Source organism: Gadus morhua, chromosome 20 (assembly GCF_902167405.1).
Source record: "Gadus morhua chromosome 20, gadMor3.0, whole genome shotgun sequence".
Lineage (NCBI taxonomy): Eukaryota > Metazoa > Chordata > Actinopteri > Gadiformes > Gadidae > Gadus > Gadus morhua.
In genome coordinates this window covers 23,300,094-23,323,805 of record NC_044067.1, presented here as the reverse complement: position 1 = coordinate 23,323,805, position 23,712 = coordinate 23,300,094, and the positions used below count along the sequence as shown (strand labels likewise).

At 44.9% G+C, this 23,712-nt stretch overlaps 1 protein-coding gene across 1 annotated transcript in view; it reads right to left on the bottom strand.

Annotated features, from left to right (window-relative positions):
* The window catches only part of pfkla (phosphofructokinase, liver a), a 34,748-nt gene extending 13,801 nt beyond the window's left edge, over window positions 1-20,947 (bottom strand). Inside the window, exons 1-8 of the mRNA XM_030343212.1 lie at window positions 20,649-20,947; window positions 20,076-20,149; window positions 19,857-19,934; window positions 18,083-18,272; window positions 17,470-17,635; window positions 15,690-15,734; window positions 5,948-6,056; window positions 5,403-5,498 (exon numbers count right to left, since the gene is read on the bottom strand). Coding sequence (XP_030199072.1) covers window positions 5,403-5,498; window positions 5,948-6,056; window positions 15,690-15,734; window positions 17,470-17,635; window positions 18,083-18,272; window positions 19,857-19,934; window positions 20,076-20,149; window positions 20,649-20,733 — 843 coding nt within the window. The 5' untranslated portion in view covers window positions 20,734-20,947. The remainder of the gene's footprint in view (window positions 1-5,402; window positions 5,499-5,947; window positions 6,057-15,689; window positions 15,735-17,469; window positions 17,636-18,082; window positions 18,273-19,856; window positions 19,935-20,075; window positions 20,150-20,648) is intronic.
* Window positions 20,948-23,712: the final 2,765 nt, after the last annotated feature.

Sequence of the window (23,712 nt, the reverse complement as noted above, 5' to 3'; positions counted from 1 at the left end):
TTCGATTAAACAATTAAATGCAATACAAATATAAAGTAAAAACAAGTGTTATCTAGCGATCCGTTATCTGTATTATATTATTTTGTCTTCGGCAACATGAGCGCGATTGAAACCTGCCTGGCAACGGACAACCCCTTACGTAATCTGTTCTCCGTTGCCTGGCAACGGACAACTGATTACGTACCCGGTACAATTTTCGCCCCCGGTACAATTTTAACGTGACACCGCCAAAGCTGGCAGGTCCAGTGAGGGGGAGCTCGGCGGCAGTCCGGCAGCTCCGGTGCGGCGAGCTCGGCGGCAGTCCGGCAGCTCCGGCGCGGCGAGCTCGGCGGCAGTATGGCAGCTCAGCTCCCGGAGTGCAATCCCTTTCTTTCTCCATGTCGCATTTCATGGACTTCAGAGAGTCAAGGCCGAAGTTCCTTTCCCACAATTCTTCTCAACCATGGCTGAGATATCCCCCACTACGAGTCTTTACTTGTCGTGGAAGTACCAGAGACGTCAGATGCAGTCTATGATTAGGTGAGTGCTGCATGCAGCGCTCAACTATTGTTCTTAAGTTTTATTCTTTCTTTCCTTCCTCTATATCTTAATGGTGACAAGACTGAAGTCATAATTTTTGGTCCCTCCAAGGCAAGACACACTGCACTGTCAAACTTAGGTCACCTCACGCCTCTTGTCAAACCCCATGCCAGAAACCTTGGTGTCATCCTCGACTCTGAACTCTGTCTTGACAAACAGATCAGCACTGTAGTCAAAAATAGTTTTTACCAGCTCAGAGTGATCTCCCGCCTCAAATCCTTCCTATCCCACAACGACCTCGAGATAGTTATCCATGCCTTTATTACATCACGGCTGGATTATTGCAATTCCCTCTACCTTGGCCTCCCCCAATCCTCACTCAGACGTCTGCAGCTGGTCCAAAATGCAGCTGCGCGTCTTTTAACTGGCACCAGGAGGCACGAGCACATCACACCCATTCTGGCCTCCTTGCACTGGCTCCCAGTTATTTTTAGGATCCAATTTAAAATTGTTTTATTTGTTTATAAGGCACTCAATGGGCTGGCCCCGGCCTATATCACTGAGCTTGTTCAGCCCCACTCTGCCCAAAGGTCCCTCAGATCCTCTAACAAAGGGCTTCTGTATGTGCCACACTCACGGCTCAAGCAGAGAGGTGATAGAGCCTTTGCCATTGCTGCTCCACGTCTGTGGAACCAGCTCCCCCTGGATATTAGATCCGCCCCCTCCATTTCTGCCTTCAAATCTAGGCTAAAAACCCACCTCTACTCCCTGGCCTTCCTTGCCCCTTGACCTTTTAGCCTACCTCCTGTTCATGGCTGTGTGGTATGCCCTGGAAATGAATGTTCCCCCTTTGTATTATTATGACCTCTATGTATTGTTGTGTTGTTGTATTTTATTCACTTTTTATCTTTATTTATTATTATTATTATTGTTATTTTTTAATTATCATTATTATTTTTATTATTTTCATCTTATTGTACAGCACTTTGGTCAGTGTATTCTGTGTGTAAATGTGCTCTATAAATAAAACTTACTTACTTACTTACTATATTATTTTCTACAAACTTAAGGACCTATCTCCTTCCTCAAATTTTCACCTAAAGACTCCATTCAAGTTTTAAAATGCTTCAAATTAGCTTGGAATCATGCGCTTTTTTTCAAATATTTTTTTTAACATGGGAGTCAATGGGAGTCATGGGAGGACAGCGGAGCCGTCCTCCCATTGACTTCAACAGTAAGACTTCAACAGTTTAAGACATAACTAAATAATTGTTCAACCGTTAACCTTCGATCAAACCATTTGACAAATCTACATGCTTATATCTTCAATAATATCTAAACGGAATTTCGATATCATTTCAACTTTCTTCAGAATCAGTTTTTGTTTAATAACGGCTTCGTTTTCAGCTGTTTTCATTGAAGACGTCTGCCCATTCTGACAATCCTACTTCTTAAGACATTGTAACTCAATCATTTTTCAACCATTTACCTTCGATCAGTGTTAATTTCGTTAACGAAAAATATGACAAAAAATGTTCATCAACAACCTTTTTTCCATGACTAAGACGAGACGTTGACGAGCTAAAAATCGATCTTTGATAATAAAAACAATGACGAAATGTACGTTTTGTTTTCGTTGACGAGACGAGACAGGACTAAAATGTTAGTGGTGTGCTATTTGGACATTAAAAATGCACGATATTTTCCAATCATTACACTTCCGTAAGGTTCTTAATGCACCTGTTCACTCCAGTAAATAGGACGGACCTTAGCTACGACTTGGCAACGGGAGGTATAGTCCACTCAGCTATGAGCTAACGTTATGCACATATTTTTTATTTATTTATTGTACATATTTATAATTCGAAATTCGTCCCAGCCTTTATACCACAGATATTCTAGGGTCTTTAGCATATAATCCCGTTGTCTGATTACAGTTTAATTAATTTTTCACAATTTACCAGCTCTCGTTTTGTAGAGAATCACACGCTTTTCGTTTCAATGGGAATCGTGACGGTCTATACTTTCCACATAAGGTGAACTTTGAAATTGGTCCCAGCCTATATACCCAAAATACTATGGGGTCTATAGCATTAACCGCGTTTTCTGATTACAGTTGAATGCAGTTTTCACAATTTACCAGCTATCGTTTTGAAGGCTGAAGAGACAAGAGTACTAAAGTGTGACGTCACGTTTCGATAGCAACCGATATTCGGTTCTACACAAACCAAATTAACAAGGGGAAATCCTATGCCACATGAACCTTTTATAGAACAGGAACGACTTTTTTGCGAATTGATTTGCGAGTTTGCTTTAGAAATGATGCAAGTAATATTGCGAATAGATTGTCTTCATATTCAAAAAAACTAAACTAAACTAAACTAACGTTTATGAACGCCTCGACATGTTTCGATTGGTAGTGATTTTCACCAATTCATTTATTTTCATTTTGAAAGAAACAACACATGGAAGCAATGGAGAACGCCATCTCTCGTTCGGTTGTTTAGAACTGAAAATCCGGTTGCCAGGACAACGTGACGTTTTCACTTTACTACTCTATTTGATGGGAACAACTTAGCAGGTGTCCATATATATGGGGTGGGTTAGCCTAATTTAACTAGTTTAAAAAGAGAAAACATTTTGACTAAAAGTAATGACTAAAAGTTGACTAAAATGTAAGGACTTTTCGTCGACTAAAACTAAACTAAAACTACAAAGGAAAACAATGACTAAAATGTTACTAAATCGAATAAGCATTTTCGTCTAAAGACTAAGACTAAATCTAAAATAGCTGACAAAATTAACACTGCCTTCGAAATCCATTTAACAAATCTACACACTTGTATCTTCAATAATATCCAAATGAATTTCGATATCATTTAAACTTTATTCAGAACCAGTTTTAGTTTCATACCGGCTTCGAATTCAGTTGGTCTCATTGTTTTACGTTGACGCTGGAGCGTGTGGACGTTCAGCAGTGTTGCCAGATTGGGCAGTTTTCCCCGCTCTATTGGGCTACTTTTAATCACGCACCGGTTCGCTATTCTCTTAAACACACACACACACACACACACACACACACACACACACACACACACACACACACACACACACACACACACACACACACACACACACACACACACACACACACACACACACACACACACCAGTGCAATACATTTGACCTTTCAGATTCTTCAGTTCAATTCATTTTACATTTCTGTATTTTTAGCAATGCTTTGCGCTTTTCCTTCAGCTGTCACTTTATTTGTTTCCAATGATTTACATTTTCTTAAATGGTGTGCATGTTAACATTGTTTACTCCATTTAGACTTTTGAATTTTTGTTCAAATCCCTCAACTTGATTTAAGCCATTTAAACGTTTCTTTATGTGGCCTTATTAAAATATATTTTCAACCTCACTTTATACTACAGCACTCACCGCATTTTCTGCAGGAAATGCATTTTCTAGTTCATAATATCATCCGAGGCGCAAAAAGCTTTTGGCCGTGATATAATATTATATAAATACTAGTGCTGTCAAGCGACAAAAAATATTTAATTGCATTAATGTCATAGTTAACTCGCGATTAATCACACATTTTTTTCTATTCTAAATATCTCTTGATTTCGTGCTGCTAGCCTTTTAGTGAGATCAGAGTGTTGAGAAGGACAATAATAAATATATCTGGTAAGATGGATCTAAGAGAAACCCGCAGTGATTTCAACCCCCACACACACACGGCGTGCACGCACGGCGTGCACGCACGCACGCACGCACGCACGCACGCACGCACGCAGAGTGGTAATCGGGAGAGTCGGGAGAATTCCCGGTGGGCCGTTAACGTTTCGGGGCTGTCGGGCTGATTACTGCGGGATAACAATATTGCGTTGATAAAAGTTCCTTGCATCGCCATCCGGCAGCCTGTGCTGTGCGCCCGCAACCTCCCTCAACAGCTGCAACACTCACTAACTGGCCCCTCCCGAAGTGGTACAGCCCAGGTGGGCATGGAACTGCAATTGGTCAGAAAGACGTAACAGCTAATGACAACATTGAACTCTCATGCAGGCTCGAACAGAGTGACACACAAACACACACACACACTTTTAAGGAGTTTTTCACCCGCTCCGTATCCTTGCTTGCCCCAACAAGGTTGTGCGGCGTGCTGTTGTTTTGTTTCCGGTGTAGCTAGATCCGGTATGGTGTTGTAGTTTTTTTCTAACGTGACTAGTTGTTGCTAGACAGCAGGTGAAAAAACTACTTTTGCCAAGCCAAAAGAGCGTTAATTGCGATTAAAAAACAATTTTAACACCGTTAAAATTGGTTTGCGTTAACGCCGTTAATAACGCGTTAAACTGACTGCACTAATAAATACCCATATATAATATTATTATTATATTATATTATATAGATATAGAGCTCCTGGAGTCCGCACACGGCAACAATCCCTTCTCCTCCATGCTGTGGTTCAGTCTGACAGCTCATTGGTCAATGGGCAGCAGCTCATTTGGATTAAAGCTACAGACACCAGAAACAGCGCATTCTGAAGGGACTGAGACAGAGGGGAATTGCGGTAGGCACGATTTTTTTTCCTAAAAGCTATTTCCAGCAAACAGCTTCAAAAACATGTTATCTGGCACTCAAATACTATGTTTACTTTTGGGAAAACACCATAATATTTCTCCTTTAAGCCATGCAACTTTTCTTTTGTGTGTGTTTTTAGGTGGCTAATTGGCAATCATGAGCAAAGTGCTTCGATATATTATTTTTTTTCAAGAGTAAAACAAAGTATCGTAATGATATTGGTATTTGAAGTGAAAAAGTGGTATCGGGACATCCCTACTGCTGACAGGTCCAACAAAGCACTATGAAAACTCACATCCTTGATGTAGTTGGAGCTGATGGCCTTGCCTTCATCATCGATGGCTCCTTCTGCTACGATAATGATGTTGAGCCTGGAACCTCTGCTGCGACTCTGTAACACACACACACACACACACACACACACACACACACACACACACACACACACACACACACACACACACACACACACACACACACACACACACACACACACACACACACACACACACACAAACACACACACACACACACACACACACAATAAATTATAGGATGTGGCTGGCTTGGTGGAGGAGGATTCATTAGTCAACACTAGAACTATTGACTGTCAATAGTCAATCCTTACTGTCCGAATATTCTTCCTGCTCCAGCCCTGCCCCAATCTGCTAGTCACAACCCCACCACAATCTGCTAGCTCCAACCCAATCCCATGATATAACTGACCCTGTTCAAAACCCTGCTCAAAATGTAATCCTAATCCAGCTAGGCTGATCAAAAAGCACTCCAAACATCCAGATCCTCTCCCCTCGTATCGGACCACGTGTCTCCTAGACGCACCCCCTCCAGACGGGAGCACATGCGGTCTTCCCAGCCCTCTTTGGGCGGGGCCTCGGGGATGAACAGCCAATCAGCTCCGGACGCCAGCGCAGACACCAGGGCCAGGTACCTGCAGTGGCCCGGGGGGAGGGGTCATGGAGGACAGGCCAACACTGGATACAGAGGAGCAGAGATAGAGGAAGGGTTCCACTCACCCACAGTGAAACAGAGGGGATAGAGGAAGGGTTCCACTCACCCACAGTGAAACAGAGGGGATAGAGGAAGGGTTCCACTCACCCACAGTGAAACAGAGGGGATAGAGGAAGGGTTCCACTCAGACACAGTAGGTGCGTTTCCATCCCCCTAATTTAATGCGAACTTTGAAGTATCGAATCAGTAAACGGTGATGGAAACACCAAAATTTGCATCAAAATCCTCTAATTCGCAAAAAAGTTTATCCGCTCGCTTGAGGTGGTTTTTGATAAATGTGAAACAGAGTAAATTCGCAAAATGGGAGATGGAAACACATTTTGCGAATCAGCTGTGACGTAGCGAACTTTGAACACACAGGACTGACAGTCTTTCCGATTTCCGCATAAAGACCGGTGTTGTGCCGAATTTCGACCCCCCCGCATATTACGACCCCCCTTCGCGTGAACGCGCATTTGCTTATTGTCAACGCCCCATACTTTCATTTAGTTCGAGGCGCTCTTCCTTCCGACAATATTAGTCTAAATTAGTGTTTATATTCTATCACAACATCACAAGTTGAACAACTTATCACAGAAGGCGATGGCATATTTTAGATTGTAAGTTTGAAGACGAATTCATCGCAATGGAACCTTCGACCCCTCTCCTGGAACCGTCACCTTATCGTGGTGGAGAGGTTTGCGTGTCCCTGTGAACCTGAGGGCTGTGTTGTCTGGAGCCTTGTGCTCCTGGTAGGGTCTCTCATGGCAGAGTGGTCTCAGGTGAGGGGCCAGACTAAGAATGGTTCAAAAATCCTCAATGAATATCGGAAAAAGAGGAGATGTGACCCGGCCCGGAGGAAGCCCGGGGCCCCCGTCTGGAGCCAGGCCCAGACGGAGGGCTCGATGGCGAGCGCCTGGTGGCCGGGTTTGCCACAGAGCCCGGTTGGGCACAGCCCGAACAAACTACCCCCCCTCTCTTCATCTCATGGGCCCACCACCTGTGGGAAGACCCGTTGGGGTCGGGTGCGCAGCCACATGGGTGGCAGCGAAGGTCAGGGGTCTCGACGGACCAGACCCGGGCGGCAGAAGCTGGCTCTGGGGACGTGGAACGTCACCTCGCTGTGGGGAAAGGAACCGGAGCTTGTGAGGGAGGTGGAGCGCTATCAGTTAGATCTGGTGGGGCTTACCTCCACGCACAGTCTCAGCTCTGGTACCGTACTCCTGGATAAGGGTTGGACTCTATTCTTCTCCGGAGTTGCCAAGGGCGTGAGGCGCCGGGCGGGTGTGGGGATACTCATAAATCCCCGGCTGAGTGCCGCGGTGTTGGAGTTTACCCCACAAACAACAGTCAGGGGGAAAACTCTGACTGTTGTTTGTGCGTATGCACCAAACAGCAGCTCAGAGTACTCTGCCTTCTTGGAGACCCTGAATGGAGTCCTGTATGGGGCTCCAGTAGGGGACTCCGTAGTTCTGCTGGGTGACTTCAACGCCCACGTGGGCAACGATGGAGACACCTGGAGAGGCGTGGTGGGGAGGAACGGCCTCCCTGATCTAAACCCGAGCGGTCGTTTGTTATTGGACTTCTGTGCTAGTCATGGATTATCCATAACAAACACCATGTTCGAACATAAGGGTGCTCATAAGTGTACCTGGTACCAGAGTACCCTAGGCCGAAGATCAATGATCGATTTTGTGATCGTGTCATCTGATCTGAGGCCGCATGTTTTGGACACTCGGGTAAAGAGAGGGGCGGAACTGTCAACCGACCACCATCTGGTTGTGAGTTGGATCAGGGAATGGGGGAAATTTCCGGATAGACCTGGTAAGCCCAAACGAGTAGTGCGGGTGAACTGGGAACGTCTGGAGGAGGCCCCCGTCCTAGGTATCATCAACTCACACCTCCGGCAGAGTTTTTCTGGCATTCCTGTGGAGGTTGGGGGCATTGAGCCGGAGTGGGCGGTGTTCAAAGCCTCCATTGCTGAAGCTGCGGTGGCTAGCTGTGGCCTCAGGGTCTTAGGCTCCTCAAGGGGCGGTAACCCTCGGACACCGTGGTGGACACCGGTGGTCAGGGAAGCCGTCCGATTGAAGGAGGAGGCCTTCCGGGATATGATATCCTGGAGGACTCCTGACTCGGTTGCAGGGTACCGACAGGCCCGAAGGGCTGCAGCTGCTGCCGTGTTGGAGGCTAAGCAGCGGGTGTGGGAGAAGTTCGGAGAGGCCATGGAGAAGGACTTTCGGTCGGCACCAAAGTGTTTCTGGAAGACTATCCGGCACCTCAGGAGGGGGAAACGGGGAACCATCCAAGCTGTGTACAGTAAGGATGGGACTCTGTTGACCTCAACTGAGGAGGTCGTCTGACGTTGGAAGGAACACTTTGAGGAACTCCTGAATCCGAATAACACGCCCTCTATGTTGGAGGCAGAGCTCGAGGTTGATGGTGTTTCGTCGTCAATTTCCCTGGTGGAGGTCACTGAGGTAGTCAAACATCTCCGCAGTGGCAAAGCCCCAGGGATTGATGAGATCCAGCCAGAAATGCTAAAGGCTCTGGGTGTTGAGGGGCTGTCATGGTTGACACGCCTATTCAACATCGCGTGGGAGTCGGGTAGAGTGCCAAAGGAGTGGCAAAGCGGGGTGGTGGTTCCCCTGTTCAAAAAGGGGGACCAGAGAGTGTGTGCCAATTACCGGGGTATCACACTTCTCAGCCTCCCTGGTAAAGTCTACTCCAAGGTGCTGGAAAGGAGGGTTCGGCCGATCGTTGAACCTCAGATTGAAGAGGAACAATGCGGTTTTCGCCCCGGACGTGGAACTACGGACCAGCTCTTCACTCTCGCAAGGATCCTGGAGGGGGCCTGGGAGTATGCCCATCAGGTCTACATGTGTTTTGTGGATCTGGAGAAGGCGTATGACCGGGTCCCCCGGGAGAAACTGTGGGAGGTGCTGCGGGAGTATGGGGTAAGGGGGTCTATCCTCAGGGCCATCCAATCCCTGTACTTCCAAAGCGAGAGCTGTGTTCGCGTCCTCGGCAGCCAGTCAGTTTCATTCTCAGTGGGTGCTGGTCTCCGCCAGGGCTGCGCCTTGTCACCAATCCTGTTTGTGATATACATGGACAGGATATCGAGGCGTAGTCGTGGTGGGGAGGGGTTGCAGTTCGGTGGTCTGAGGATCTCGTCACTGCTTTTTGCGGATGATGTGGTCCTCATGGGATCATCGGCCTGTGATCGGCTGGCGGCCGAGTGTGAAGCGGCTGGGATGAGGATCAGCACCGCTAAATCTGAGGCCATGACTCTTAGCAGGAAACCGATGGATTGCTTACTCCGGGTAGGAAATGAGTCCTTAGCCCAAGTGAAGGAGTTCAAGTACCTCTGGGTCTTGTTCACGAGTGAGGGTACTACAGAGCGTGAGATTGGCCGGAGAATCGGAGCAGCGGGGGCGGTATTGCGTTCGCTTTACCGCACCGTTGTAACGAAAAGAGAGCTGAGCCGCAAGGCAAAGCTCTCGATCTACCGGTCGATCTTCGTTCCTATCCTCACCTATGGTCATGGGGGATGACCGAAAGGACGAGATTGCGGGTACAAGCGGCCGAGATGAGTTTTCTCAGAAGGGTGGCTGGCGTCTCCCTTAGGGATAGGGTGAGAAGCTCAGCCATCCGTGAGGAACTCGGATTAGAGCCGCTGCTCCTTTACTTAGAAAGGAGTCAGCTGAGGTGGTTCGGGCATCTGGTAAGGATGCCCACTGTGCGCCTTCCTTGGGAGGTGTTTCAGGCACGTCCAGTGGGGAGGAGACCTCGGGGAAGACCCAGGACTAGGTGGAGAGATTATATCTAAACACTGGCCTGGGAACGCCTCGGGATCCCCCCGTCAGAATTGGTCAATGTGGCCCAGGAAAGGGAAGTCTGGGGCCCCCTGCTTGAGCTGCTCCCCCCGCGACCCGACCCCGGATAAGCGGACGAAAATGAGATGAGATTAGAACCTCCGACGACCCATGTACGCTACAACACTCACGATAATGAACTACGAGAGCACTTAAATACGTAATAGGTAAAAGTAATTCATTCATGCATTATGTTATTTACTCATTAATTTTGACAACCTCTTGGTAGCCAACCCTGGAAAGCACATTTAACTGTGACTGATCCAAAACTAAGGAAATCCTTTACTAGGTACAGACTCAGTGAGCACAGCCTCACCTTCGAGAGTGAAGGATATCGGATATGGATATATTAATGTAAATAAATGTTAATGTAATGTGTGTTCAACTTTGATATCTGTTTATGTTACATAGGATTTCTGAAAGAAAGTCTATTCTAGAATATTCCTCAAAGTCAGAAGTTGTTAATTGCAATTACTTCATGCATACATATACATATGTACATCCATGCACATATTCATAATATGTAGTGTTCATTATATTGACATGGTAGGCATCAACACTGGGAGCATTTTGAATGAGTGAGTAATTCTGCCGGCATGAATTGGCTGTCAGAAGACAACGTCCCCCCCCCCACCTGCCAAATGTCCCCTGTTATGACTACACGTCTGAAATTTCTACAGTCACATCCAGTGGCTTAATGATGTAACCCCCAAAAAATTGAAGTGTCTCAGACTTTGCAAACAAGAAATAGGAGGGGGGCTTGTAATACGGCAGGCTAAATTGCCTGCCAGAATACAACCCCCCCCCGCCAAATGTCCCCTGTTGTGACTACACGTCAGAAATTTCTACAGTCACATCCAGTGGCCTAATGATGTAACCCCAAAAAATGTGAAGTGTCTCAGACTTTGCAAACAAGAAATAGGAGGGGGGGTTGTAATACGGCAGGCTAAATTGCCTGCCAGAATACAACCCCCCCCCCCGCCAAATGTCCCCTGTTGTGACTACACGTCTGAAATTTCTACAGTCACATCCAGTGGCCTAACGATGTAACCCCAAAGAATTTGAAGTGTCTCAGACTTTGCAAACAATAAATAGGAGGGGGGTGATGAATATGGCAGGCTACATTGGCTGGATATTGAATATATCCAGTATATATATATATATTCAATATATATTCAATATATCCAAAATATATATTGGATATATTGAATATATATTGAATATATATTGAATATATCCAATATCCTTCACAGGCCACCAGAGGCCTGTGAGCTGTCACTCACCTAAACTCTCGTGATAATTGGAGAAAGGTCACCTGAAGTTCAAAGCCGAAGACTTCATAATGAAGAAAATGTTGTCTTTTCAGTAACACTCAACACTCAACCGTCAATACGTTTCTCAGACTTTGCAAACAAGAAATAGGAGTGGGGTGATGAATATGGCAGGCTAAATTGGCTGGATATTGAATATATCCAGTATATCCAGTATATATTCAATATATCGAAAATATATATTGGATATATTCAATATATATCCAATATATCCAATATCCTCACTCTCTCGAAGGCGAGGCTGTGCTCACTGAGTCTGTACATAGTAAAGGATTTCCTTAGTTTTGGATCAGTCACAGTTAAATGTGCTTTCCAGGGTAGGCTACCAAGAGGTTGTCAAAATTAATATGAGTAAATAACATAATGCATAAATGTATTACTTTTAACTATTACGTATTTAAGTGCTCTCGTAGTTCATTATCGTGAATGTTGTAGCGTACATGGGTCGTCGGAGGTTCCATTGCGATGTGTTCGTCTTCAAACTTACAATCTAAAATATGCCATCGCTTTCTGTGATAAGTTGCTCAACTTGTGATGTTGTGATAGAATATAAACACTAATTTAGACTAATAGTGTCGGAAGGAATTGCGCCTCGAACTAAATGAAAGGCGACAATAAGCGAATGCGCGTTCACGCGAAGGGGGGTCGTAATATGCGGGGGGGTCGAATTTCGGCACAACACCTGCCATAGCAACCCTGCCGACATCAACGTGTAACGTCATCACCCTATTCTGCTCCAACCACTTGATGGAAACGCACCTAATTCGAATTACTTTTTTGCGAACTTTCTAAAGATTCGCATCACCTTTTAGATGGAAACGCCCAGTTCAGACCAAAGATTCACCTTGCAACGGCTTGCAACGAGACGGTTTTAGAACGTCGCAGGCGCGGTGTGAACGGGTCGTTGCAAGCCGTTGCAAGGAGTTGCAAGGCGTCGCAAGGAGTTGCAAGGAGTCGCCAGAGATTGAACATGTCAAATCGCAAGGTCCGGTTTTAGAACGCGGCGATTTAACTATTTCACTTCAGCCAATCACAGCACAGAACAACTTGTACGTCACGGCCTTACTCCGTCCCGGTACCGTACTGTCCACTCCAGCATACAAATATCCGAAGATGGCAGACTTCTGGTCCGAGGAGAGGGAGGAGAATTTAATTCGCTTGCTGGAGGAGCAACCTGTCCTTTACGACGTTGGCATGTTGTTGCGACATTGCGGTGGCTCTTGGTGTGGTGTTTTAAAGCGTCTTAGAGTACCATATTAAGCGCTATATAAATGTCATTTATTATTATTATTATTATTATTATTAAGTTCAACTCGTGACCGTGTTAACTGGTGACCATTAGCCGAATGCGTCGTTTGTTGTCGTGGCTACGCCAGCAGTTGGAAATCGGGCCAGACACGTAGCTGTCCTTGCGAATGCCTCTTTGATTTGTCTTTCAATAAAATGTCAAAAACATTCCCATCTCATTCGTATTTGGAGTGTAATTGGAAGAAACTTGTCACGTAGAACCGTTTTAAACCGAAATAAATGAAAAACAAATGCTTAAAATATGATACATTACGGGATTCGAACTCATACTATCGTGGGGGGGAATATTAATAAGGTCGGATTTCATTCTGTTGTACCGTAGATCCACATATACATTTTCCGCAAAAAAAATATAAATTCTTCGTGAAAACACGAAAGGCAGCCAGATCAACTTGTGAACTTGCGTTCACAGTTGCTAGGGAAACCACCTACTGTCGCAGACCGTTGCGGCCAGTGTGAAATGCCCAGTTTTACCCTGCGTTCACACCAAAAGATGCAAAAAGTTGACGCGCGTCGTGATCCCATTCAAAGTAAATGTAGAGGCGCGTTGCTGCTTTGCTGCCGCAGCATTTGCTGCCGAGAAAACGGGCAGCAAAACTTGATTTGCGGCGCGTCAAAATCTGATTTGCGGCGCGAAGGGCGCGTTCACGTATTTTGCGGCGCGTCAAATGCTGCTCGAGTTGAAATATTTCAGGCGTCAACGCGTTCAGGCAGCAAATGCATCTTTTGGTGTGAACGCAGGGTTAGAACGTCGCAGCCGGTCTCGTTGCAAGGCGTCGCAAGGAGTTGCGAGTTGCAAGTCGTTGCAAGGTGAATCTTTGGTCTGAACTTTAGACGGAAACGCAGCTATTGAAACAGAGGAGATAGAGGAAGGGTTCCACTCACCCACAGTAGCCTACTTTATATGGACACATCTGTTCCGCATAGATTTCAATGCGGAACAGAAAATGATCATGTATACGCCTCATTCGGAATACAATTATCTGTTCGGCATAGATTCTATGCCGAATAGAAGAGGTGGTGTAGTCCGTTTTAATCGCAATGTATACACTTATTCCGAATAGATTGGGGTTTAACTTAGAGCAGCCGCAGTAGTTCGCAATTGGTCCACTGAGCTCCGTCTGTACTTTTAAGCACACCGAACTTCACCGCTGTCAAGGAAAGTGGATTTATTGCCTGATTCAAGTCTTTGTTATCACTCCGTAAAAGCAGTCCGGTAAGCGTGTCCGGTTGCTAAGCGACGGGACATGGGTGTTTATTAATGACGTGTTTGCGTATCGTAGTGTCCGCGCGCGTCCGAGAGATAACTGTAAATGAGTAGGCTACTACTAGTACTTCTGCAGGCTGAACGTTAAAATACTTCTTAACTTAGAGAGATGGTAGCTGCAGTAGTTCGCAATTGGACCTTCGAGGATTCCTGGTCACTAAATTCCCGTAAGACCACTCTCTCCCACCAGTCTTGGCTGCGGACTCGCATCCAAATTCCTCTTGTTTGCGGCAGAACTTAGGGTAAATATAAAGATCTGACGAGAAATTGACGTTGCTGCGCTGTCCTCCTCCTTCTTAATTAAAGGAGCAGGCAGAGAAAAGCTCTCTCCTGCTGTGCTTTCATAAAAAAATCTAATTTAAAATCCCAGATAGTAATAAGACATCCATTATGTAGCCGCCGGTCCAGAGATGTGTCAGGTGTGCGCGAGAGGCATAACGGACACTTTTGTTACTGCCATTTATACGGTACATTCGGAACACATTTTAGGAACAGATATATGCTGCATAGAAATCTATGCGGATCAGATGTGCCATGTAAACGCGGCTACTGAAACAGAGGGGATAGAGGAAGGGTTCCACCCCCCTCACAGTGAAACAGAGGAGATAGAGGAAGGGTTCCACTCACCCACAGTGAAACAGAGGGGATACAGGAAGGGTTCCACTCACCCACAGTGAAACAGAGGGACAGTGAAACAGAGGGGATAGAGGAAGGGTTCCACTCACCCACAGTGAAACAGAGGAGATAGAGGAAGGGTTCCACTCACCCACAGTAGCCGCGTTTACATGGCAGATCTATGCTGCATAGATTTCTATGCGGCATAGATCTGTTCCTAAAATGTGTTCCGAATGTACTGTATACATGGCAGTAACAAAAGTGTCCGTTATGTCTCTCGCGCACACCTGACACGTCTCTGGACCGGCGGCGACATAATGGATGTCTTATCACTATCGGGGATTTTAAATTTGATTTTAATGAAAGCACAGCAGGAGAGAGCTTTTCTCTGCCTGCCCCTTCAATTAAGAAGGAGGAGGACAGCGCAGCAACGTAAATTTCTCGTCAGATCTTTATATTTACCCTATGCTCCGCCGCAAACAAGAGGAATTTGGATGCGAGTCCGCAGCCAAGACTGGTGGGAGAGAGTGGTCTTACGGGAATTTAGTGACCAGGAATCCTCGAAGGTCCAATTGCGCACTACTGCAGCTGCCATCTCTCTAGGTTAAGAAGTATTTTAACGTTCAGCCTGCAAAAGTACTAGTAGTAGCCTAGTCATTTACAGTTATCTCGGACGCGCGCGGACACCTCATTAATAAACACCCGGGCCATGTCCCGTCGCTTAGCAACCGGACACGCTTACCGGACTACTTTTACGGAGTGATAACAAAGACGTGAATCAGGCAATAAATCCACTTTCCTTGACAGCGGTGAAGTTCGGTGTGCTTAAAAGTACCGACGGAGCTCAGTGAACTACTGCGGCTGCTCCAAGTTAAACCCCAATCTATGCGGAATAAGTGTATACATGGCGATTTAAAACGGACTACACCACCTATTCTATTCGGCATAGAATCTATAGATGTGTCCATGTAAACGCGGCTAGTGAAACAGAGGAGATGCAGGAAGGGTTCCACTCACCCACAGTGAAACAGAGGAGATGCAGGAAGGGTTCCACTCACCCACAGTGAAACAGAGGGGATAGAGGAAGGGTTCCACTCACCCACAGTGAAACAGAGGGGATAGAGGAAGGGTTCCACTCACCCACAGTGAAACAGAGGGGATAGAGGAAGGGTTCCACTCACCCACAGTGTCGTCCCATCACCTCCAGGACGAAGGTACGCTGGTGGCTGTGGGGAGGCATTGTTTAATGGTTAATGGTTATTACACACCGTGGAAATACATATTCATTGATATTATCCATTAAATAAATGCTAATTAATAGTACAGGGCCCACATGTTAAAGTGATAATGCAAAAATATATTCTTTTCACGGTTCTTATGTTAACAATGCACACAAAGCATTTCCTGTTTTAGACCCATTTGCCATGTCAATTGGTGCAAGGTTAGAGCCAGTTGAAGGAGCATCCGACCCAGAGCCAACAGTGATTAACAACCATCTGGCCTGTGGGCATTCAGATTCTGATGCCAACTCGAGCTGTGGAAACCATAGATGTAGGAATAAAAGTGTGAGGAAAGCCACGCATGGTCCGGCTGACTTCATCAAAACGAATCACTGTTCATATTGATTCATTGAGCAGACACTGTACAGAGAAGCCTTGCTCAAAGGTCATTGAGGAGCAGAGGTGTCAAGTAACTAAGTACAAATATTTCGTTACCTTACTTAAGTAGAAATTTTGGGTATCTATACTTTACTGGAGTAATTATTTTTCAGCCTACTTTTTACTTCTACTTCTTACATTTTCACGCACTTATCTGTACTTTCTACACCTTACTTTTTAAAAATGGCCTCGTTACTCCTATTTAATTTCGGCTTGTTTTTATTCCGCCGGCGTTCAAAGAAAAACCTATCCAGATAATTTGCGCCATCGGATAGAGTGAATTTGATTGGTTGAGAATAGAAACATATACCATTCTGACACCCTATTGGTTTATACTTGATACATGGCACCTGCGCATGACCAGAGCCCGTCTACATTCAGTACACATATATGGTTCTTAAATGTATTTGCATTGTACTAATATGCGTTCATTTTCAATGGGTATAAATGTGTCTGAAACAGGTGCATCCCAATTTTTTCAACATTAATATTATAGTCATTAGATGGCCTTTAGAAAAATGTTTTGTGGGGCAGTGTTCTATTAGGTGTGCTGTGTGTGTCACTAATTCACAGATGGGATAAATGCAGAGACCAAATTTCTTGTATGTGTGAGCATACTTGGCAAAAAAAGCTGATTGTAATTCTATAGGCCCCTGTGGCACGGCCTACGCTTTTGTCCTTAATGGCATTTTTCCCCCTTGCATTACTTTTACTTTAATACTTTAAGTAGTTTTGAAACCAGTACTTTTATACCTGTACTTGAGTAAAAAGCTTGAGTTGATACTTCAACTTCTACAGAAGTATTTTTAAACGCTAGTATCTATACTTCTACTTGAGTAATGAATGTGAATACTTTTGACACCTCTGTTGAGGAGCAGGTAGGCGAGGGTATCTTCCTCCATGATGCCTACTGGTAGAAGCTTCAGACCTCAGGGTTGAAACCCTGACCCTCTGGCTGTCAATACAACATCTTACCACTACTAGCCTTACATCACATTTTGAACAGTAACATGCTGCTAAGAACAACGTGTAGTGAGGCAGAGCCTTTTAAGAGGCAGGTGTCGCTCACAACCCTGAATCAGGATCTTAATGTGTGCCCTTCTAGGGCCAGGACCCGGGTAGTAGACTAGACCAGTGAAGATCAGGCTGCTATCCAAGCCCTGGTACATACCAGGAGCCTCACTACTCAAACGTTCTAGTCCTGTTCTACTCCATGACGACTCTGTGGAGATGCTCTACTGAGTGGTGATCCACCAATCTGAGAGGCTGCGTATCGCCCGGTGCTGCAAGCGAGGGGGCGGACCTCTGGGCGGTGGTGGTGATGGCGTCCACGATCTCCATGATGCGGTGCAGGGCGGAGTCGGCGCCGATGGTCATATCCGTGCCACAGAAGTCGTTGTCAATGGAGCCCACCAGACCTACAATGTTCAGGTGGTCGTGGAGCTGCGCAGTGGCCTCCGTGATCCGGCCTGACAAACACACACACACACACACACACACACACACACACACACACACACACACACACACACACACACACACACACACACACACACACACACACACACACACACACACACACACAGGGGAGTTCCGTTGGAAATTTGCCAATGAAATCGTTGGCCTGTTGACAATGAAGAACTAGAGATTTTGAAAAACTAGAGACATTGAGAGTGGAGCCCTCAGAGGTGTCTATTCTATTTCCTCCAATAGCTCCGGAACAGTTCCATCTATGGAACTCCAGAACGTTGCAACACTGCGAGGTGGTAAGTAAACGACACGCCAAACATTCATGCTCAGTGTAGATGGCGGGCTAGCCTGAGCATGTTCTACCGCATTAGTTAGTGAGAGTGCAGCAGAGAGGGAGAGTTCTGCTATGGGAGATCCCCTGACACACTCCCCCCTAAAGCACACACCCTTTTGGGCCAGCTCGGCCAGCAGGCCGCTCCACTCGCTGCGGAAGACGTTGGCCCCGGTGAGGCTGCCATCCCCGCCACAAACACACAGGTTGGTGATTCCACGCTTCACCAGGTTGAAGGCGGCTGCCAGCCGGCCGTCCCGCGTGGGGAAAGCCTTGCAGCGGGCGCTGCCGATCACGGTCCCGCCCTGCGCAGAGAAGAGGTAACTATGAGCCCCCCTGCATAATCGTATACACTGGGCGAGCTCTGAGTGGCCCCTAGAGGCCTCTCGATGCAGACTCTACATAGTAGAATCTGATATAATAGACAAGATACTATATAAACGTGAATGACAAAGTCAAAGCAGATGTGTACGTGTGTGTGAAGGTTATGGGCTCCTGCTCCTTCACTGGAACATCTTGGAAACGAGCAGTAGCAGTGAGGGGAGGAGCAGGAGGTGAGTGGTGGAGCAGGAGAGGAGAGTGGTGGAGCAGCAGGAGATGAGGAGTGAGTGGTGGAGCAGGAGGAAGTGAGTGGTGGAGCAGGAGGAGGTGAGTGGTGGAGCAGGAGGAGGTGAGTAGTGGAGCGGGAGGAGGTGAGTGGTGGAGCAGGAGGAGATGAGGAGTGAGTGGTGGAAGAGGAGGAGGTGAGTGGTGGAGCAGGAGGAGATGAGTGAGTGGTGGAGCAGGAGAGGTGAGTGGTGGAGCAGGAGGAGATGAGGAGTGAGTGACGGAGCAGGAGGAGATGAGGAGTGAGTGGTGGAGCAGGAGGAGGTGAGTATTGGAGCAGGAGCAGGTGGGTGGTGGAGCAGGTGGAGCTGAGACAGCTGAGCTTCGTCTACTACATTAAAAGAGGATTGAGCCGAATGTCTAAAGAGTGAGGGCTGAGTGGAACGGTGACATAACGTTGAACGCTAACCCAAAGCTCAGGAGCTCACCTTCTTCTATCAAGTAGAGACAGTCATGCAGTGAGCAGACAACCTCAGGCAGTTAATGAGGGGTTCATACAGATCAAGATAACACGGTATGTCAAAAAAAATTAGTCTTCCGAGATACAAGTTTGTTATCTATGGATTTCCTCAGCTGGATTCCAGTTTCATCATGCGATCAGATGGGAACATTTTTTAATGCCGGCATCCCATCCCTGACATGAGTGGAGCAAACTGATCTAGGGTCAGCAGCAACAGCAGACAACAGACATAAGCAACTTGTGTGTAAGAGATGATCTCTGATCTTTATGGGTCATATATGGGTCAGGCACAAGAGCAGGACAAACTAGAGAAGAAGAAACGTCAAACTTGACATACAGACGGGGACACACTGAAGTACTACAGACTCAAGCTTTGGCTGTCAAACAAAGGAAGAGAGGTGTTATTTAATAGATATTAAAGAGGTGTCTGCACGAACGACAGAAGGCAGAAATCATCAAAAATCATCAACGTTTAGTGATGCAAAACAGACGGTTCTCAATCCAAAATGCAACTTGCTGCATTTTCTACCACTAAACTTACAACGCATGCATGGGCTCTCTTACCGAGTCTTTACAAGGTCTACAGAGACAGGGAGAGAGGGGGGGGTGAGATGGGGGGGGCAGACTGACCACAGCAGTAACATAACTTTACCCTAATCAGCTCCAGCTGGAACAATAACCATATTTTCATTGAAAATCAAGTGTGTGTTACGATCACAATTCTATTCTGTTTAGAATTATGATTGTACTTGGAGTGTCTTGTATTGAGTACAGCGATGGACTCCCCTTGTGTTAATGATGAAGGTACAGGCACTGTGTGTACCTGCTGGATGATGTTGGTGACACTGTGCCAGTGAGCCAGTTTGATGTGTTCCCCTCCTTCCACCAGGCCTTGGTAACCCTAGTGTGACATAAATGGCAGTTATTGTATTCGCTGAATACTAGACAGAATGACAAGGTGAAATATGGCATACAGTGAAACACTTTGCTGACCACTTGAGGTTAGCCTGAGTAACGACAGGTTTGTATCATGGTAATATACCTCATGGATTAGGTACACCTGTGCTCCGACATATATCCCCATCCGGGTCACCGCACGTACCGCAGCATTCATTCCTGTTTCCAAGGGCAAAGGGACAACGTTATCAGAACACATATCAAATCTGCATAGTCTACATGGCATGAAAATAATAATGGAGGTCGGAGGTATGTTACAGGCTTTCTCACTTAGGTTTTGTAGCGGCAAGGTGTTTAATGTTTCCACTTAAGCCCCACCCACAGTCCACACCTCTGCCCACCACTGCACCGGGACCTGTGACCTATAACCAGCTGCCCCAGTGCAGGGAGCGCTGTACCGGGACTTGGGACCTGTGACCTGTCCCGCTGCACGTAGCGCTGTGACGGGGGCAGTGACGCTCAGCAGCCCACTAGTGTCCTGTTATCAACGATCTGACTACGATCAGATAACGAGGCTACTGGACCAAATATTCACAAATCAGCCACGTCTGCAACAGTTTGGTGGCACGATACAGCTATACTTTATCTGATAAGGCTGAGTAGGAGTCCAGCCTGGCATGCATGATGACATTAAACCCTGTGGTGATTCTGCTCGTACCTTGGGCATCTCCGCCGCTCGTCAGCACCGCGAGGGCGCGTCCTGCGCCCGTCATCTTCAGCTTCTCCAGATCCATCGAAGTCATGGTGGCCAAACGTACTGAACAGTAATGAATCTATACAAGGTCAAACCTAATCTAGAACCTCTCCGATAGTAGGCTGTCCCCTGTTCGCTTCCTGGTAGTGTGTGTGGGTCGGTTTGGAGACTCCGCCTTGTTGTGAACCACCATGAGAAGAGGATCGCTCGTTTTCTGTGTCACTCCGCCCGGTAGGAGAGATCCCGTTAATTGATCTGTTGTAATGAGCCCCGCCCCCCTCACTGTCACATCACAACAACATCGGTTTAATAACGATTTCCTGGGGAGTTCAAATGCTTAACTCCACCTTAAAATGTTTACTTATAAATGTTTAAATTGCATACTCGATTTATAAATAACATTAAACCTTATTATGATGCTCCTGTATCAGAGTTAACATAGTTAAATCCTCAGTGCTGGTGTCCTACAGTGTGTTTTATACCTGGCCGGCTCCAGTAGCGCTGCAGAGTCCTGCTGTGACGTCAGGGGGTGTGTGATTCACTAGAAATTAGAAATATTTATAATTGCATGCTTGTGATACATTTCGTGCAATTTTGGTACATTGCTATTATTTACCAACGCAGATAATGAGCATCACATGACTATTTGTTTCTACTGCAGGTGAGGGGTTGTGTGAATAAGCTATAATGCATATGTTATTACTGATAAATAATATGCATTCTGTTGGTTCAAAATGTTGAATACATTCTGCATATTAACGAGGAGTATTTTGTACTGTTCATATTGTTATTTGCAAAATGGTTGCTACTATAAGCTACAATTTTGACATAATTTTGAAATGAAGCAGAAGCGAGTGAGCTTCAGTGTGTTAATAAACCATCACAAACCAAACCGGTACCCTACACTGCCTAGACTTTATTTTCTTGGGGTTTTGATTTGATTTGATTTGATTGAAATTGATTTCGAACATGTAAAAGAAAACCAAAAATATATATCAGACAGAAATTAATGATGTTAAACAGAATATAAAGCATAATTAGATACATAAATGATAAATACTTGATAATTGTAACATGTTCGAAAAGGAGTGGGAAGAGGTTTACACTTATTTAATCCCACCCCTTCTCCGTGACTCATTGAAATTAAGATTCCTTAGTCATAATAATAATTATTATTAACATTTTCATTTATTATTAATAAATAAATATATATATATATATTAGATGTATATATTATTTTTTAACGTATCCAAACATGTTATTTTTTGGAAAAATAAAATGTGTAACTTATATGTTCATATCAGATATATACTATAATTTCTTACACATTTGTCAAAAAAATGAATAAATAAATAAACAAAATAAACAAAAAACATTCATGAGAATATATAGATATTATCTCACTATTGATATATTTTATTATTATTTATTTTAATTCAGAAAATAATTAATAAATAAAAATAAATAAATACAAAAAAAAAGAATAAATAACAAACTAAATAAATAAACAATAAACAATTAACACCCAATGAAAATCAAACACCTTCATCCTTGTACCCTGTGAGAATCATGAGAATCATTTCCTTTAACCTTGTTTTGAATAGTTTTATGTTAGGACATTGTTTGAGCTCTTCTTTTAACCTATTCCACAATTTTACCCCACAGACAGAAATACAAAAACTTTTTCTGGTTGTACGCACCTTTTTCATTTTAAAATTAAACAAACCCCGTAAAAAATAACTCCCTTCTCTTTGTGTGAATTTTTTTTGAATATTTGCCGGTAGTTTGTTATTTTTTGCTTTAAACATTAATTGTGCTGTTTGAAATTCAACCAGATCTGTTAATTTGAGTATTTTTGACTGCATGAATAATGAGTTTGTATGATCCCTATACCCAGCATTGAAAATGGTCCGTATAGCTCTTTTCTGCAGAATAAAAAGTGAATGTAATGTACTTTTGTAATTATTGCCCCAAACCTCTGCACAGTAACTTAAATAAGGTGAAACCAGTGAACAATAGAGGATGTGTAATGATTTATGATCCAGAACCTGTTTAGCTTTATATACCTAATACTGCAATGCTTAACTTGGAGTGTATATGTTTTATGTGAGATTTCCAGTTTAGTGTCTCATCAATTGTTAATGTGTACGCCATCAATCTGTATCTTTATTTGTTCATTTGTTCTGCAGTTTCCAAATAACATCAATTTTGTTTTGCTGAAGTTGAACGATAATTTATTAATATCTAACCATAATTTTAATTTGCTAATTTCAAAATTGATCGCCTCTGCTAATTGATATAAATCATCACCCGAAAAAAATATATTTGGATCGTCAGAACAAGTTTCAACACATTTGATACATTATATCATTTATGTAAAGAATAAACAATTTTGGGCCCAACACTGACCCCTGGGGGAGACCACAAGCAATGTCCAAACACACAGAGGAACAATGGCCGTTCCTCAATTCGTTTCACCGATGCATGCTCGGTGAATCGGCGAGATCGAGCACGCAACTGATGACGTTTCACGAGTCCACGAGCACACGAGCACGCACAAGTACGCGAATTGAGAAACGGCCCATGAGATTGAAAAATATAGCCGTTTCTCAATTCGCGTACTTGTGCGTGCTCGTGTGCCCGTGGAACGTCATCAGTCGTTGCCCGAGCACTGTTCCAATTCGAAGCACGCATCAAGCGAGTACTGTCGTAAAACCCGGAAGTGTTCTTAATGCGTGCTCGATCTCGCCGTTTCACCGAGCATGCATGGGAGGTGGCTCGTGTGTACTTGCAACCGCTATAAATCCCAGGATGCATTTCGCACTCGCAGCAGTACGATGGCGGACAATATGGAGAAGACGCACAACTGTAGCTTAAGTTACTCTTAACTTATATATATATTTATATAATATAATAATAATAATAATAATAATAATATAAGATAATATATAAATATTTATACAACGGGGGACCTAAATCCAGCCATCTGATTGGTTCCCAACTGTTGTATAATGAGCGTATACATAAC